Source organism: Aedes albopictus, chromosome 3 (assembly GCF_035046485.1).
Source record: "Aedes albopictus strain Foshan chromosome 3, AalbF5, whole genome shotgun sequence".
Classification (NCBI taxonomy): Eukaryota; Metazoa; Arthropoda; class Insecta; order Diptera; family Culicidae; genus Aedes; species Aedes albopictus.
Window position 1 is genome coordinate 8,113,535 of NC_085138.1, and position 18,080 is coordinate 8,131,614.

An 18,080-nucleotide genomic window follows, 5' to 3' on the forward strand; every position below is an offset into this window, starting at 1 on the left:
GATCGTTAAAATCGGTTGATATTTATTATCTAAAAGTGAGGTGACATTTTTTGTACACACACACACACACACACACACACACACACACACACACACACACACATACAAACACACACACACACACACACACACACACACACACACACACACACACACACACACACACACACACACACACACACACACACACACACACACACACACACACACACACACACACACACACACACGCACAGACATCATCCCAACTCGTCGAGCTAAGTCGATTGGTATATGAAACTTGTCCCTCCGGGGACTCTACTCTAATTTCGTTTTTGGAGTGAACATACAGCCTTTCGGTACACCTTGGTGTACGAGAAAGGCAAAAAGGACGTTTTGCCGTTCTGATTACAGGGTTACTCGTTTGTACATCTGAAATAGAAAATGGTGATACGCTCTCAACAGTTATATATTTTTTGAAAATAAATTTGTTCAGATATAGCTAAAAATACCTGAATCCTCCTGAAACAAATGGTGTATTAGCAATATAAAACAAAATACAAAAAAATAAACCAAATTTGTATTTTCGATTTTTTTCTGCATTAGAGCGAAGATGTTACGATAAACGCACCACGATGGAGTGACCTTAACTTCCTACTAGGGTTAAGGCAAAACTGGATCCATTTCCTCACTTTTTGGTTTTTGATTTTTTTATAAAATAACGAAGCAATATTTTCAAAATCGGTTTTCGTACACATGTAGAGTATGGATCAAGGTATCTCCTGATTTTTTTTCGTGGTGGAAAATGTTTTTCGTTTTTGCAAGAAACCATTTTTGAATAAAATTTCACAAAAAAATGATTTCTGCAAAAATGGAAAACTTTTTCCACCACAAAAAAAAATCAGAAGATACCTTGATCCATGCTCTACATGTGCACGAAAACCGATTTTGAAAATATTGCTTCGTTATTTAATAAAAAATCTAAAACCAAAAAAATGAGGAAATGCTTCCAGTTTCGCCTTAAGCACGGGAGCTTCAAACTTGTGATGATTGAAAGGTGAAAGCAGCACTTTGAAAATCACTTGAACGGCGTGGAGAACGTATACATGGGGGACCAAGGCAAGACGAAGATGAACCAACACCCACGCTTAAGAAAGTTGAGAATGTTATTTGCGCACGAAAAATATAAAATCATGTGAGTATTTTAGCCATATAGTTTTTTTTTATGAAAAACGCTTTTTGTGCAACATTTATTTCAGTTTACATTAGGGTAAGTAACAAAATTCGATTCTGTCTAATCTTTCACGACATTGTCTAATCCGTCACTTTTTGCAGCATCCCGTTTCGCAGCAATCCTTGCCGGTTTCCTTCTTGCAGAAGCAGTTGCAGTTGCATGCCGCGGTGCACGGCTTTCCCTGGCCGCATTCGGCGGTACATCTACAATCTAATAATGGAAAATATTATAATCGATCATTAACTTCGGGTTACTGCTCTACTGCTCAAACCAATCACCACTTACCACTATTACAGCACTTACACGGCATGTTGAAGTTGGGTTTTAAGTCTTAAAAAGTTTGTATCACACACTTTTGCGTTAGTGTCACTACAGACGATTGATATCGATTGAGGCAGCATGTGGAACTTTTATAGTAATACCTCGTTGTTTACAGCACTGTTCACACGACTTTCGACAATATGTAGGTAGTGTGCATCACACAGCATAGAACGCCACATAAAGAAATAACACCAAGCGTGCGCAAGTGTCGTGTGCAGAGATACGAAAGCACTCGACTCGACGATCTCAGTAGGCATTGCAAACAACAACCACAACGGTCTCTGATAACTTCTTTTTGCAATTTTGATTATCTTTCTGAGTATAAGCGTTGTTGGTCGATGCGTCATATCACAGGTCATGACGTCGCATTTTGCTTTAACCGAGTATAGGGCTTGGTTCGAGTAACAAACTTAAGTAGAATATTAGCCTTTGTACCCTTAGAATTGTATGCGATCGAAAAAATAGTTACTTAAGCGGTTAGCGCCAGCAATTTCCCGTCGACAGGCTGAGAATTTGCATTCGAAATGAAATCCAGCATTAAAGCATCACCGAAGCTCGAGGCGTGTAATGCCAGCGATATATTTTATATATGAAGCATTATTATACAGGACTGTATGTTAGAATAAAGCAATTTTTGAAACACTCGTTAATTAGACCTAAAAGTAATAGTACAATGGTTACAGTTACGTATGCCTGCACTATCCCCGAACAGGAATGAATAACTGACACATAACTGGAGCATACCTAAGTCAAGTATCGTACCAAGACTAGGTATTGGTCGGTTATCCAGGTATTGGAAATAGCCTGTTTTGGTATTGGGTAGGTATTGAGTCGTCGACAAAAAATACCTCAATCAGTTATTGGTTTGGTATTGAGGACTACGTGAGGTATTATGCAATTATGGAAATATCACTATTTATATGGGAAATTCGTCGGTTATTATTGAGATATTGCAATACCTGATGTCATTATTCATGTGGTATTCGTAGAATACACACCAGTTATTATTTTAGGTATTTTACCTCTTATGTAGGGCTTCTTAATACCTCATTCAGGTTGTAGGTGTTGGGTTTTGCATACCTGAGTTTGGTATTCTTCAGCTATTTTCTCCTGCTCGGGTCTTGACGGAAATCACATCACCGTGTCCAGTGAAAATGATCTGCAGTACTTTAGTCCATCAGTAGACCAACCAAGCTGTTCCACATCTTTCGATTCACCACTAACCCATAAGCCAAGTCAACGACCACAAATGCGACCTTCACAATTCAGCGATCGTGTTGTTGATGCTCATATCTTTTTCTTATGCAACAATACCACCAAACCGGTAACTTCTTCGGTCGCGCGTGGCTCCACTAGCGAAGGCGTACGTGTATCTTATTTGGACTTCGCATCGCATCAGCAGTCTCTGTTTCAACCAGCAACCAAACACAACGCGATCGCGGAAAAATCAGATACCCAACCAGAAATTCGCATTTAAAGGTAGTCACCAGTCAGTAGCGAACCACCGCGATTGGATTGAGCATCGGTTTACAGTGGAAGCCCTTCCAGCATCTAGTATTCATTGAAGTTCCTCGGTGTTTTAAAGTGATCTTGGAAGTGATAACTGGCCTGCTTTGATTGCGTTTTTCAAAATGACGATAGATTGTGACGTTCAGTACGACAACAATCCCCAGGGGATATTCTACGTCGGTCAAACGCTATCCGGAAGTGTCGTTCTGCGATCGTCCGAACCGGAAGCAGTGAATGGTGAGTGCAACTCTTGTGGACTCAAAATAAGACAAACACAAAAAGTTGATGCGTTATGCGTTGACCTTGATCGATGTCGCCTACTTGGATGGTGCATAGCAAAAGCAAGAAAAGAAACTTGAATACGATTATCAGTACAAGTGCTTTGGCTGGATATTACCTACGTCACGCATGGATCGGTGTCGATCGGCGATGGATTTTTTTGCTGTGTTGTGGTTGATGAACGTGTTTTTGCCGTTTTTGTGTTAATCGGAGAAGGCTTAGCAAGTTGTGACTCACCCAAATTCCTACCGAATCTCTGGATTCTTTGTGTTTTCTAATAAACGAGTTGATTGATTTTTAATTTACTTGGCCACGTCCTTACGGATGTAGGAAAATGTAAGATCGGCAACATGATCGGCAACCTATAGTAACAACGGCCAAGTTAAATTTCAAGTTATCCAGGGTCTTCAAATGAGTGTAATCGGTTTTGTACCTTTTAATTCCGCTGCTTTATGTTTATGCTTTGATAGACACGCGTATTTCGACTACCACTCTTCCTCAATTTTAGTTATCCACTCCACTGAGGAAGATTCCCAAGTAACATTTTGATGACAAATAAGTCTTGTAGAGGTTTTGAGAACCGTCGTAAAACCGAACACCTTTCATTTTGGCTGTATTATGGTTTTAAGAACCTCTTATATTCTGTTTGACTTGAAAAAGTTACTTGGGTTACAAATAGTAGTCGAAATACGCGAATCTGTCATAGGATAAGCATAAAATGACGGAGTTAAAAGATACAAAAGTGATTACACTCATTCGAAGAGGGTATTCTCCTTAGCAGAGATGGCATGCTCCTCAGTGCGAAACGTGAGAAGAGAAAACGTACACTCTACACACGACTTTCAACGAGAGCGAGGGTGAACTACGCAACTTTTTTCACACACAAACCAGCCGCTCACTCTCTGGCATCCATCGCGGCACCCTCAAAATGAGTTCTCTAACTAATGTTAGAACAAACATGTTTTTTCAGTTTCTGCGTGCACATTTTGTGCGCGCAGAACATGTGCACACAAAAATTCGTGTTGAGGGCGCACTCAGTCGTGCTTCCAGTGCAATACTGTGTGTACTACAGGAGTATGAAAGTACATGCTTGTCTAAGATATCACATAAATCACAGACAAATAGATGTGACACTAACGAAATTTCAATCTCATATATCTCATGATCCTGATTACATAGAAAGTTGGTGTCTTCGGCAAAGTTGTTTGGCTGGTCAAGGACTAACCGATAATAAGATTTAAGATTCAAAATTCCACCGCTAGGCGGCGCTAGTGAGCTAACAAATTTTAATTTTCATAAATATCAGGAAAATTTGCAAAAAAATGCAACTAGCGCCGCCTAGCTGCAAAAACTTGAACCAAACGGTAATTATTCTGAAAGCCCTTGATCTACCAAACAATAGTGCCGAAGACACCATCTTTCTACAAAATGAGGATGCTGAGATATGCGAAATTTAAAATTTGTTTGCTCTCTAGTGCCACCTAGCGGTGGAATTTTGAATCTTAAGTCTTATTATCGGTTAGTCCTTGACCAGCCAAACAACTTTGCCGAAGACACCAACTCTCTAAGTATTAGAATAACCAGCCACAGAAATCCAATGTCGCGACTGTTCGTGTGACTAACATCTAGTTTGCCTCGCCCTTACAGTGTCAGTAGCGGTACTATAAGTGTCAAATAAATTTTGTTTACCAAAACAAAAGGTCCTCTACAAGATGGGCACTTAAACATGATCAATTATTACAACTAACATCAATAAAATAATTAAATAGGAAAACTGAGTACAGCGCCATTGGCGTTCTAGTGTATTTCTATTCTCTAAGTAATCAGGATCATGAGATATATGAGATAGAAAATTCGCTAGTGTCACATCTACTTGTCTGTGATTTATGTGATATCTTAGACAAGCAGATGCAACACTGACAAAATTTCCATCCCATATATCTCAGGATCCTGATAACTTAGAGAGTTGGTTTCTTCGGCAAAGTTGTTCAGCTGGTCAAGGGCTTTCAGAATATGGGCCGTGTGATTCGTGATTTCAACGCTAGGCGGCGCTAGATAGCGTACAAATTTTACATTTCACATATCTCAGTATTCTGATTCTTTAGAAAGATGGTGTCTTCGGCAAAATTGTTTGGTAGATCAAGGGCTTTCAGAATAATTATCGTTTGGTTCGAGTTTCTGCAGCTAGGCGGCGCTAGTTTCAATTTTTTGCAAATTTTCCTGATATATATGAAAAACAAAATTTGTTAGCTCACTAGCACCACCTGTTGGTGGAATTTTGAACCAAAATATTCATCAACTGTAAGTCCTTGACCAGCTTAAGACGTCTGCTTGTCTCTGATATCACAGGATTTGATACCCCTTAGCGGGTTTTGGACTCACTGGCATGCTTTCGGTTCACCAAATGCTCAAGCACCCCTTTGAACACACTGCGTGTGCACTGAGTTCTGTTTTTTCTGCGTGCGCGCAGAAATTGCGCACTGGGATTATGACTTGCGGGCTCTCATTGCTCTCACGCAGCACTCTAATCACCCGCACAAAAACTCTGCGTGAGAGAAATTATGTACATTTTATTGTGCGTTTTTTCTCTTTCTCTTTTGTAAGGTAAATGAAACTGAGAAGTTCAGTGAAAGATGAGCGTAAATGGGCACAATTTCTGCGTGACATGCCATCCCTGCTCCTTAGAGGGATTAAAAAGTCGGTACAAGATAATCAAGGGTGTTCAGTTAAAATTTTAAGTCAATCTGTATACTAGAGGCTTAGATGATGAGCTCCAAACTTGGGTATTTTATATGAAAATCGGCCAATGCGTACTTCATTCTGCCCAGTACTGTACACTACCCGTTATAAGAACGGACTCTCTTGAACAAGTCGACAATGATTTTTCTTAAGGGCCTAACTGACTTGATCGATTTATCTTCGTCGATTCTCTCTTTCGCTAATAACTTGATCAAAACAAACAAAATCATTATTATTTTTGTTTCTAGAGCAAGATGTATTCGTCGTCTTCGCATTTCAACCAAAACATCTTTGGAAAACTTAATACACTTTCCGTAATATCACAAAGAGAGGATCGATGAAGAGAAATTGAAAATGTCAGTTAGGCCCTAATGAAGAATCAGTGTCGAAGTATTGCAACACTCAGTTGAATATTGCATCACCTTGAAAAAATCAGAATGGATATTCATTGGTGAGCCTGTTCCACATTTTCTGTTTTTTTAGATGTATGTATGTAAATGTAAAAGTGATTAAACCTAGTACGATGTTGGGGTCAATATGACCCAGACAGGCCCACTGAACGTGCACTACGCCATTGAATATAAAAATTCTGAATTTCTTTAATGTGCACTTCGAAGACGTAAAGAAACCCTCAAGCTTTAATTGTTGATTCCTTGTGAAATCGCGATTGTTCTGGTTAGTCACGAAGTAAAATCTACTATTTTTAAGTCATCCATGTTCATGCTCAACATCGATACATCCTTGGACGATTTTCGGCTTGGCAGTCGCAATTGCAATCAAACGATCAGACCTTCATCCAACGTTTCGATGTTTATTACATCTTCTTCAGGGAATTAGAAGTGTTAATCGCTTTCGTTCTGAAAAGCTTTGTGAAAGCATAATCCGTCTAAAACAAAATTAAAAAAAAACTTTGGGATCCACTTCTAGAACACTAGTAATATTCGCAGAATTCGGTTCCCGCTTCTAACAACATGATCGATACAACGACTCTTCTTATTTTTGTTCCAGTTGTTTCTGTAAAAATCGAAGGATTCACCGTAGTCCAGTGGACCGAACGTCGCCCACCTCACGGCAAACGACACAGATCCCGACAGTTCAACGGACGTCAAGACCACTTCAACACACTCATCGATCTGCTAGGATCTCGTAATGTCCCAGCTATCACCATACCCCAGGGAACACATGCCCACAAATTCAGCTGCCCTCTGCCGGATTCTCTGCCGACCTCTTTCGAAGGACAGTACGGTCACATTCGGTACACGATAACCGTAATGATCGAGAGGCCTACACAGCAGTCTACCACGTACCGCGAAGCATTCACAGTGCTTCGTGCCGTGAACCTCAATAACAACCCCTCTCTAAGGGAACCCAAAAAGCTAGAGCTGAGCAAATCCTCCGGTTGGTGGATTTTTAAATCCGACCCCATGGACATCACAGTAGACATCCCTAGCACCGGTTACGTTTCAGGGCAGAACATCCCCGTTGTAGTTCAGTGGAAGAATAACAACGGAGCCATCCGAGGCATACGCATCAAGCTGTTCAAGCACGAAACCTATGCAGCCACTGAACCTTACGAGAAGTCCAGAACCGACTCCCAGAACGTGGTGAAAATCGAAAACCGAGACCACCAGCAGGACATTGAAGGGAAGTTTGAAAGGAATCTTTTGATCCCATCGCTACCGCCAAGCAGCACTAGCCCTCTCATTACCATAGCGTACGAACTGGCAGTATATGTGCACCTTTCGGCCGACGACATCCCATCGTTCAAGGTTCCGATTACAATCGGAACAATTCCGTTGATAGCTTTACCTCCATCGGCAAGGCCACCACCGCCTGGAGGTGATGACCAGGATCAACCACCCGGTTATCCACCGACGTACGGATTCAAGTTTGCTGGAAATCCGTCGGATACAGCCACGGACAAGGCCGGTAGCTCTTCCAACCAGCCTACGGCAATGCAGCCAGGTCCGGCACCTTCCACAAGCCAGGCTCCGATGCAGGCGCATGATCTTCGTAAGTAGCTACTTCGCCAATCAGTTCATGACTATCTAACTTTTTTCTGGGATAACCTATCTCTGGAGCGGATATCTGGATACTTGGATAATTCGTTCCGTTCAATCTATACCGAATTAACCGTCCTTATCCACTGACTGGACCCGATCTTGGGCCAATCACCACTGATTCATAATCTGTTCACCGATGATGTGTCAACGTCCTCTCTAGTTTACAAAGTCTCGTTGTTCATTTATTTCTTGGTTCAGTACAATCGACGGCATTGGCCGGTTAGGCCATAGGGGACGGAAGCCCAAAGTCGTATGTCATGGCGCTACGTTTCCATGATTTTCTCGAACATCTCGGAGGAGCGTTCCGGGGTACCGACGCACCCTTCTTTTTGGTCATGACCTTGGTTATGACTTCCCTGTAGGCATCGCCCCAAAGGGTCGTGTTGGTTGTCTGGCGGAGATTATCGAAGCATATCCACTTAGGCGCCCCTTGTTCAGTGGTAGTTTAGCCGCCCTGGTAGGCCGTTCTACCCTTATCGGTACGGGCTCTTTGCATCCTTCTCCTTAGGCATGATACACGGAGTCCTGCGATTTCTGAGCATTACAAGTGCCCTGGTTAGTGTCTACCCATCGTCGACCCTGCAGAGTTTAGGTTTAGACCCGGACTTCAAAAGGTCACATCGTATAAGCGTCAAATTTTTGTCGTCTACGTTTGCGACTACGGGTATTCAGCATGACCATGCTGAGGGTGACGGGTTCGATTCCCGGTCGGTCCAGGATCTTTTCGTAAAGGAAATTTCCTTGACTTCCTTGGGCATAGAGTATCTTCGTGCCTGCCACACGATATACACATGCAAAATGGTCATTGGCAGAGGAAGCTCTCAGTTAATAACTGTGGAAGTACTCATAGAACACTAAGCTGAGAAGCAGGCTTTGTCCCAGTGACGACGTTACGCCAAGAAGAGGAGGAGTTTGCGACTTTCAACCTTGCCATTGATTCGAGCAGAATCCAACGTCTTGCGTTAGTCAACCGCCTACCCCAATCGACCGCTCAGGCGTTCAAATCACCATCGATGACCTTAACTCGTCGGTAGTCTCGTCTAGGTCTTAACACTGGAGAGTCACCTCCGCCGTCTCTTCTTGGGATTGATCTCTTGGGGTATAGTTTCCTTACCCCTTGCACGCTTTGTAACCAGCCTAGGGCCCTGATTACCAGCGCTGGACGTCCTCATCGCCTTCGGCGGTTCGCCGTCCTCTGACGGGCGCTTCTTGACCCGGCAGATTTCGGCAATGCAGCCGTAGGGCGGTTTATCCTCCCCTTTACGGCTGTATGGTTTCAAGTCCAGCTTCCAGCATAGAAGAAGAGTGAACCTCTACTCCTTGCACGCATCGACCGCCCTTCACTCCTCGGTCAGAATGTCGTACTCCTCTTTGGCCAGAGGTACTGACTTGCAGAGCTTTAGCTTACTTACCTTACCGATCAGGCTAAGGCCGGGGTGGCCTCTGCTGTACATAGTAGTCGTCTCCATTCCACTCGGTCCATGGCTGTTTGTCTCCAGTTCCGCACTCTGCGTAGGGTCCGCAGATCGTCCTCCACTTGGTTGACCCACCTAGCTCGCTGCGCTCCACGTCTTCTTGTACCGGTCGGATGACTCTCGAGAACCATTTTAGTCGGGTTGCTATTCGACATCCTGATGACGTAACCCGCCCACCGTAGCCTCCCAATTTTCGCGGTATGGACGATGGTTGGTTCTCTCAACAGCTGATGCAGCTCGTGGTTCATTCGCCTACTCCAAGTCCCGTCTTCCATCTGCACTCCGCCGTAGATGGTATGCAACACCTTCCGTTCGAAAACTCCAAGGGCGCGTTGGTCCTCTGCACGTAGGGTCCACGTTTCGTGCCCATAGAGGACGACCGGTCTAATCAGCGTTTTATAGCTAGTTAACTTCGTGTTACAGCGAACTTTATTCGATCGTAGGCAGCGCTCAGTAGTGTGATCGCGCTGTAGTTCCCGCAATCCAACTTGTCGCCCTTTTTGTAGATGGGACACACGATACCTTCCATCCATTCCTTCGGTAATACTTCCTCCTCCCAAATCTTGGTAATGACCCAGTGTAGTGCTCTCACCAGTGCTTCTCCACCGTATTTTAGAAGCTCGCTTGGTAGTTGATCTGCTCCAGCGGCTTTGTTGTTCTTCAACCGGCCAAGCTCCTCCTCAATCTCTTGGAGATCAGGGGCCGGATGTCTTTCGTCCTGTGCACATACTCCTAGATCTGTTACCACGCCACCTTTGGTACTTGAAACGTCGCCATTGAGGTGCTCATCGTAATGCTGTCGCCACCTCTCGACCACCTCACGTTCGCTCGTGAGAATATTCCCGTGGTTATCTCGGCACATGTCGGCTTGTGGCACGAAGCCTCTGCGCGAGCGGTTCAGCTTCTCGTCGAACTTTCGTGTGTCCTTAGCGCAGTACAGCTCTTCCATCGCTTCGCGATGTCGTTCTTCCTGCTGGCGCTTCTTCATCCGGAAGACTGAGTTCTGCCTGTTCCGCGCCTGTTTGTAACGTGCCTCATTCGCTCTCGTACGGTGTTGCAGCATTCTCGCCCATGCTGCATTGTTCTCGTTTTTCAACTGTCCACATTCGCCGTCGTACCAGTCGTTTCTGTGATTCGGAGTCGCGAAGCCTAGTGCTGTAGCCGAGGTACTACCTATGGCGGATCGGATGTCCCTCCAGCCATCTTCAAGTGTAGCTGCGCCAAGCTGCTCTTCCGTTGGTAGGGCCACTGCTAACTGCTGCGCGTAGTCTTGAGTCACTTCTACGTTACGCAGCTGCTCGATGTTGAGCCGCGGTGTTCGACTTCGATGCGTGGTGATAACCGCCGAGGACCTGGGATCGAATCCCACTCCCGCCAAACTCGCAAAATGTGAGTTCTTCCTTCGGAAGGGAAGTAAAGCGTGGGTCCCGAGATGAACTAGCCTAGGGCTGAAAATCTCGTTAATACAGACAAAAAAATCTTCAGGTAATCCTGGAGAAAATCTTTACAGCATCCCTGGAAAAGATGCTGGAAGGGCTTTTGAAATATCTCACGGAAGATCTCCTGAATAAGTTTTTGAAGAAATCCCGAGGGAAATTTCTGAAGGAATCACTAGAGCAATTCCTAGGGTAATTCCTTGAAGAGTTTCTGGAGAAATCCGTGGAAAAATTCCTGGAGTAATTCCTGGAAAAAATCCTGAATCAATTCCTCGAGAAATTCCTGCAGGAATGCCTGGAGAAATCCCTGGAAGAATTCCCGGAGAAATTCCTGGAGGAATTGTTGAAAGTGTACCTGAAGGAATTCCTGAAAGAATCCCTAGAGAAATTTCTGGATGAATTCCTGCAGCAATCCCTGGAAGAATTCCCGAGTTCCTGGAGGAATACCTGGAAGAATCCTTAGTGAAATTCTGAGAGGAACCCAACTAACAATCGCAAGCCGCAAACAAGCATGCATGCTGAACTGTTGCTTTATGATAGTAATGATAGCTGAACTAAAATTATGCAGTACACATTACTATACAAATGATTTATCAATTGAAAAAGTAGCCCATGTTCAACCTTTCGTATTGGTATAACAATGATAATGTAAAAGATTTTTCAAGCGTTTAATAAAATTTTTATTCGACTCTCAATAATGCTTTTACAAATAATTTAACAAGACCTTTTTCTGCTTCTTGTTAAGTTCATGTAAAAACTAGCACATGTAACTGTATAATGTGTTTTTCGCAAGTCAAATAAGTGCTTTCGTTTCGACTCAGAGTACAGGATAAAAAACACGTGTTTTTTCCTGAACAGCAGCTGAACTATTGTGTTGTTCAGTTGTTAAGCATAATGTTGTGCTAATTCACCACTGCTAAAAAGGAGTCGAAGTTTGATCATTATTAAACCACGAGAAGTTTATGTTTTGATTTGAGCACTGCAATTCATTATCTCTAGGATGGCGCAGATAGGAAGGCATGCGGCTGGCAATCGAATCTTGAGTTAGGTAAATTTATGGGTAGTTATTAATTCACAAAAGTTGTTCACAGCATAAGTGCCAATCATAAACTCTTGTTAAAAATGAAAAATTTTGCATTTTATTTATTTTTGTTCATTTTTGATTAATTTTAATAACATCTTTACTATATAGTTGTTGAACGATTGACCAACAAACAGTTCAGTTGGTACACAACATTATGCTTTATAGTTTCTCCAAATTTGTGTGAACAAAACCCGTACAAAGGTTGTGCCTGAAAATTATTCAAATGTTATTCAGCATCATACCGAATTAATTCATCGTAAAGGTGCTTGTAAAATGAGTGATTGTTAGTTGGGAAACCCTGGGTAAATTTAGGAAGATCTCTCTTGGGACATTCCTGAAGGAATTACTAGAGAAACTTCTGGAGGAATCCTTATAGGAACTTCTGCAGGAATTGCTGGAGGAATCCCTGGAATTTTTGGAGAATTCTCTGCTGAAATTTGTGGAGGAATCCTTGCAGCAATACCTAGAGGAACCTCTGGGAAAAAAAAACTGGAGGATTCCTTGAGATACCTTTGATCAAATTCCGGACGGAATCCTTGGAGGAATTCTTGAAAAAAGAAGAAATACCTGGAAGATTTCCTAGAGCAATTCCTTGATGAATTCATGGAGGAATCCTTAGAGGAATTCTGAGAAAAATCCTTGGAAAAAAAATCTGAATAAATCTCTTGATAAATTCCTGGAGGGATTCCCTGAGAAATTCCTGGAGGAATTCCCTGAGAAATTCTAGGGGGAATTTATGGAGGAATTCTTGGAGATATTCTCCGGATGAACTCTCCCTGTGGAAATCGCTGGAGAAATTCATGGAGAAATCCCTGGAGGAATCCCTGAAGCAATTCTCGGAGAAATCTCTGGATGAATAATTGGAGGAATTCCTGGACAAAATCCTGAAATTCCGGCAATTCCTGGAGGAATTTCTAGCGAAATTCCAGGAGGAATTTCTAGGGAAATTCCTTAAGCAATTCCTGGAGGAATCTTTGGAGGAATTCCTGGTAAAATAGCTGAAAGAACTTCTGGGGAATGCCTGAAGGAATACATGGAGTAATACCTAGAGAAATGCCTGGAGAAATTTATGGAGGAATCCTAGGAGAAATTGCTGGATAAGTTCCTAGAGAACCCCTGGAGAAATTGTTGTAGTAATTTCTTAAAAAATTACTATAGGAATTTTTTAACGAATTCCTGAAGAAATTCCTGCTGGAATTTCTCCACGAAATTCTCCAGAGATCTCCTCAGAAATTTTGGAGAAATGCCTAAATGAATTCCTGGAGAAGTGCTTAGAAGAATTCCTGGAGTAATCCCTGCAAGTGCATCTAGAGAAATCCCTTCAAGAACTCCTGGGAAATCCCTGAAGGAGAAACTCCTGGAAAAAATTCTAGAGGAATCCCTGGAGAAATGTCTGAAAAAATTTCTAAAGTAATCTGAAGGAATGTTTAAGAAATGCATGAAATAATTTCTGGTGAAATTCCTAGAGGAAATCCTGCAGGACTCCCTGGAGGAGAAATTCTTGGATAAATTCCTAGAGGAATGTTGTAGGTATGTCTTAATAAATTACTGTAGACATTTCTGAAGGAATTCCTGGAGAAATTCCTGAAACAATTCCTGAAGAAATTCCTGTTGGAATATCTCCACGTAATTCTCTAGAGGTTTCTTCAGACATTTTGGAGGAATGCCTAGATGATTCCCGGAGTAATCCCTGCAGGTGACCCTAGAGAAATCCCCTCAAGAATGCCTGGAGAAATCTCTGGAGGAATTCCCGAAGAAAACACTGGAGGAATACTCGGAAGAATGCGTAGAGGTATTTCTGTAGAAATTCCCGTAGTTATTCATGTAGGAATTCCTGTAGAAATTCCTAAAGGAATTCCTGGAGGAATGCCTGGAATAATCGATGAAACTCTGGAGGAATTTTTGAAGGAATCCCTGGAGAATTTCTTGGGGGATTTCCTGGAGGAATTCTTGGAAAAATTTCTGTATGAATTTCTGGAGGAGGTCCTGAAGGAATTCCTGGATCAAATCGTAGAGGAGTTGAGGAGTTTCTGAAAAAAAAATCTTGGAGAAATTCTTGAAACAATTTCTGGATAAATTCCTGCATGAAATCCTGGAGGAATGCCTGAAAAAAATCCTTGAGGAATGCCTAGAGGAATTTCTGGAGTAATCTCTGAGAGAAATTCCTTGAGGAATTTATGGAGAAACTCTTGGAGGAATACCTGGAGTATTGCATGGAGGAGACTCCTGGAGAACTTCCTAAAGAAATTCCTGGAGGAATCTCTGAAGAAATTTCTGGAGAATTCCCTGAAAGAAATACTGGAAGAATCGCAGAATGAATTCCGGGAGGAATTCTTAAGGGAATTCCTGAAGGAATTCCTGGAGAAAATTCTGGAGAAATTGCTTTGTCTGCTTTATCTGGAGGAATTCCTGGAGGAATCCCTGGGGGAGTGCCTGTAGAAATTCCTGGAAGAATCTGAAGAGGAGTTCCTGGAGGAATCTCTAGAGGAATTCCTGAAGTTAGGGGAATTCATGGAGGAATCTCTGGATGATTTCCCAAAGGAAACTCAAAAAAAAAAAACACTCCGAGGCTTACGAAATGCCTAGATGACTAACGCCTGTAGCCGCAGGGCCACGAAGCCCACTTTGGAAGAATCCCTGCAGGAATTCCTGAAGAAATCCCTGCAGCAGTTCCTGGAGGAATCCCAGAAGAAATTTCAGAGGAATTTCTGCAACAATTCCCAGCGGAATCCCTGGAAAATACTCTAGAGGAACCCCTTAAGGAATTCCGGGAGGAATCCCTGGTGAAATTCCAGGAAGAATATCCGAAAAAATAACGGGAGGAATTCCTGAGTGAATCCAAGGAAGCGTTTCTGAAGAAATCTCAGGTGGAAGTTCTGAAGAAATCGCAGAAAGAATTCATGGAGAAATCCTGAAGAAATTCTAAGAAGAGTTGGAGAAGTAGCTCCTGGATGAATCCCTGTATCAAATCGTGACGGAATTCCTCGAGGAATTACTGAAGAAATCCTAGGAGGAATCCTGGAAGCAATTCCAAGAGGAATTCCTAAGTTATTAATATTTATTAAAGACACTTTACCACTTACATATGTGGCATTCGTGTCTGACAGAAATTCCTAAATGAATCCCTACGCAGTTCCTGGTGGAAGTCCTGGATTAGTTCCTGGATTGCTCAAGTCCCACATGTAAATCATGAATCATCTCAATATATTATTGTTTTCTTTCTACTCCGCAGCGCCTCCCACCTACGAAGAAGCGATGAGTACCGTAACCAACACCGATGGAGACGAAGGCCCGGCCCCCATGGATTCCAGTAAACCCTTCATCCCACTTTATCCGGTGTACAACTTTGGTGACCCAGGTCCAGAACAGCAGCAATAAATTTTCTAATAACTAATTTATGTGTCGGGTAGCTAAGCTTAAGTGACGACCTTCCGTTATCTTCTATGTGTATTTACTGGAAACGGTAACAAAAAAAACTGTGGGTGGTGTACCCGAGGGAATCCGTGCTGTTTATAAACACTGAACGTCCGCAATGCCGACTGGTGGTAACTCACAGTTCCTACTACTTATATGACTCACACTCACAACGCAATATCCCGAATGAATGTTATCTTATCTGGGGTATATCGCTATCTGCATAACTTAATGGCAGCAGCGGGGCTAAAACATTTCTCACCTGATTGGACAATCAAAAATTCAGTATTGAGTGAACGGTATCAGAAGTTCGAAGTGAGAAACAGTTTTCCCCCAAATGTCCACTAGCTGCGAAATCAAATTCGATGAGAATCCCTACGGAGTGTACTTTCCCGGACAAACCCTTTCCGGGACTGTTGAACTCCGGTTGGGCGAAACGGTGAAAGTGAAAGGTAGAATTAGTTGGAATGCGACTTGGTCATTCGTTCTAAACAGGAAGTGATTCATCGTTGATGTGGCACTTATTATTTTAGGGGTTGCTCTTCAAATCAAGGGTATTGCTGAGGTGCGCTGGAACGAAAGTACGGGTACTGGCAAGAACCGTCGAACGATTCACTACCATGGACGACAGGACTACATGAACTCCACTACGTATTTGGCGGGATCCAAAGACGGTAACAACATTGATCTGCTGCCTGGAATCCACACATATCGTTTCTCCTGTGTTCTACCGATCAACTTGATCACATCACTGGAAGCCGAACATGGCCACGTCCGATACACGGTCAAAATCATCCTTGAGCGTTCCTGGAAAGTCGACAACTCGTACAAAGTCGCATTCACGGTATTGCGCCATGTAGATCTTAACGAAGAGAACTTTGACGTACGTCTACCGTCCAAAATGGCGAAGCAAAAAACTTTCTGCTGTGGTCCATGCAGTTCCGCGCCGATGCTCATAACTGCCGAAACTCCGATAACCGGATACGTCCCAGGGCAGACCATAGCAGTTCGCATCGAAGTGGACAATCAAAGCAATAAGCAACTGGAAGAGATCTCCACAAAGCTGCTACGGGTCGTATCCTTCATCAGCCAAACTCCGTACACTCGGGTCAAAAACTTATCCACAACAGTCGCTCAGGTTCGATGTGCGGGAGTTCAACGGCAGAACAAAGGCAGCTTCGTGCAACATCTCCTCATTCCACCTCTGCCACCAACTAGCAAAACTTGCCAAGTCCTAACCGTCAACTACATGGTCGAAGTCGAAGGAAGAATCTCCGGTCCGGCCATCAATCCCAAAATCCACTTGCCGATCATGCTGGGAACCATTCCGTTGACCACCACTGCAATTCCCAACTTTGACAGTGTTGCCAACATGACGACTCCAATAGTGGTCCAGCCGATGGCATCCGCTCCGAATCAAACGCCGGCCCTACCGGCGGATTTGCGTAAGTATTAATCTGCTTAAAAAGGACTGGGGAATTTTTATTCTCAAAATCGTATTGTCCAACAGCTCCACCGAGTTACGAGCAGGCTGTTCTTGGCAGTGCTGTCAACATCCAGGAGGAAGGCGAAACCAACGAGATTGGCTGGAGGGAATACACTCCCAGATATGCGGTTTATCGATTCAATGAAACTACGGCGCCAGCAGCTCCACCATCGGAACCAACGGTCGGTTTCGAATCGAATGGAAGTTCGATGCAAAAGTATTAAATTGGACGCTGAATAAAGTTTAGGCTTAAGCACTATGCGACGTTATTGTTACTGATAAAAAGACTTTTGAAGAAAATAAAAAATAACACCACAGAAGCATATTATTATTTGGATGAGTCGGACGGACGGCATTTCGTATTTCTTGCATTTCTTACTCCAACTTCCCATTTATATACTTCCTACCTCTACCACACCGTTGTCTATTTGAAACTGTACATGACATTCCATAATGCCGGACCCAGGATGGAACCTTGCGGGACTCCTGAGGTTATGTGAAAGCACTTCCGACCTACATCTGTGTCGTATTCTAGTACTCGACTGTGGAAGTAGTTTCCGAGAATCTTGTACAAGTATCCGGCCAAGACGCAGAAGCACAATAGTAATAGTCTACCCTCCAGTTCGAACTACTTGTTCGAATCAAGGCAAGAACTACATAAAGTAACTTTTGGTAAAGGTACTTTTGGTACCGATATTAGCCATATAGACATCTAGCATGGCCAGTGTCCAAAAAGCGATCCAAGCATTAGAGTCACCCGCTTTTACTACCGGCTTTCGCCCTGTCAGCACGCTCTTCATACAATACAGCATCTGCGAAACTGCTCGACTGACCATCGCGGAATCTGTTTACTTTGGCTATTACGAAGCCCTCGTAGGTAGTAGACACCAGCCCTTGGACGGGGTATATCGCAGCCATTTTTCCGGACTCATCTGCGACCCAAATTCCGTTGCCAGCGAGTACTCGGTACAGGGCCGCTATAATGGCAATATCCGTCCTCTACTCAAAAATTGTCTGACAAAGCAGTTGCTGGGCTACGTCACAATGGTTCAGGTTCAGCT

General features: G+C 43.2%; 2 protein-coding genes across 2 annotated transcripts; both read left to right on the plus strand.

Annotated features, from left to right (window-relative positions):
- Nucleotides 1–2,936: 2,936 nt before the first annotated feature.
- On the plus strand, nt 2,937–15,619 carry LOC109407242 (arrestin domain-containing protein 17-like). Its single transcript, XM_029858121.2, has 3 exons — nt 2,937–3,280; nt 7,070–8,074; nt 15,352–15,619. The coding sequence occupies exons 1-3, from the start codon at nt 3,166–3,168 to the stop codon at nt 15,495–15,497; spliced, it is 1,266 nt and encodes a 421-aa protein (XP_029713981.1). The 5' UTR covers nt 2,937–3,165; the 3' UTR covers nt 15,498–15,619.
- Nucleotides 15,620–15,762: 143 nt separating this feature from the next.
- LOC109426330 (arrestin domain-containing protein 3) lies at nt 15,763–17,339 on the plus strand. The gene is made up of 3 exons (XM_019701787.3): nt 15,763–15,985; nt 16,067–16,978; nt 17,044–17,339. Exons 1-3 carry the CDS (start codon nt 15,871–15,873, stop codon nt 17,241–17,243), a joined length of 1,227 nt encoding a protein of 408 aa, XP_019557332.3. The 5' UTR covers nt 15,763–15,870; the 3' UTR covers nt 17,244–17,339.
- Nucleotides 17,340–18,080: the final 741 nt, after the last annotated feature.

Excerpts from the sequence above, each read along its gene's own strand:
- LOC109407242 (XM_029858121.2), top strand. The coding sequence starts at position 3,166 with ATGACGATAGATTGTGACGTTCAGTACGACAACAATCCCCAGGGGATA. Across the intron at positions 3,281-7,069 it reads CGAACCGGAAGCAGTGAATG|TTGTTTCTGTAAAAATCGAA; the intron begins GTGAGTGCAACT and ends TTTTTGTTCCAG. Across the intron at positions 8,075-15,351 it reads GATGCAGGCGCATGATCTTC|CGCCTCCCACCTACGAAGAA; the intron begins GTAAGTAGCTAC and ends TCTACTCCGCAG.
- LOC109426330 (XM_019701787.3), top strand. The coding sequence starts at position 15,871 with ATGTCCACTAGCTGCGAAATCAAATTCGATGAGAATCCCTACGGAGTG. Across the intron at positions 15,986-16,066 it reads CGAAACGGTGAAAGTGAAAG|GGGTTGCTCTTCAAATCAAG; the intron begins GTAGAATTAGTT and ends TTATTATTTTAG. Across the intron at positions 16,979-17,043 it reads GGCCCTACCGGCGGATTTGC|CTCCACCGAGTTACGAGCAG; the intron begins GTAAGTATTAAT and ends ATTGTCCAACAG.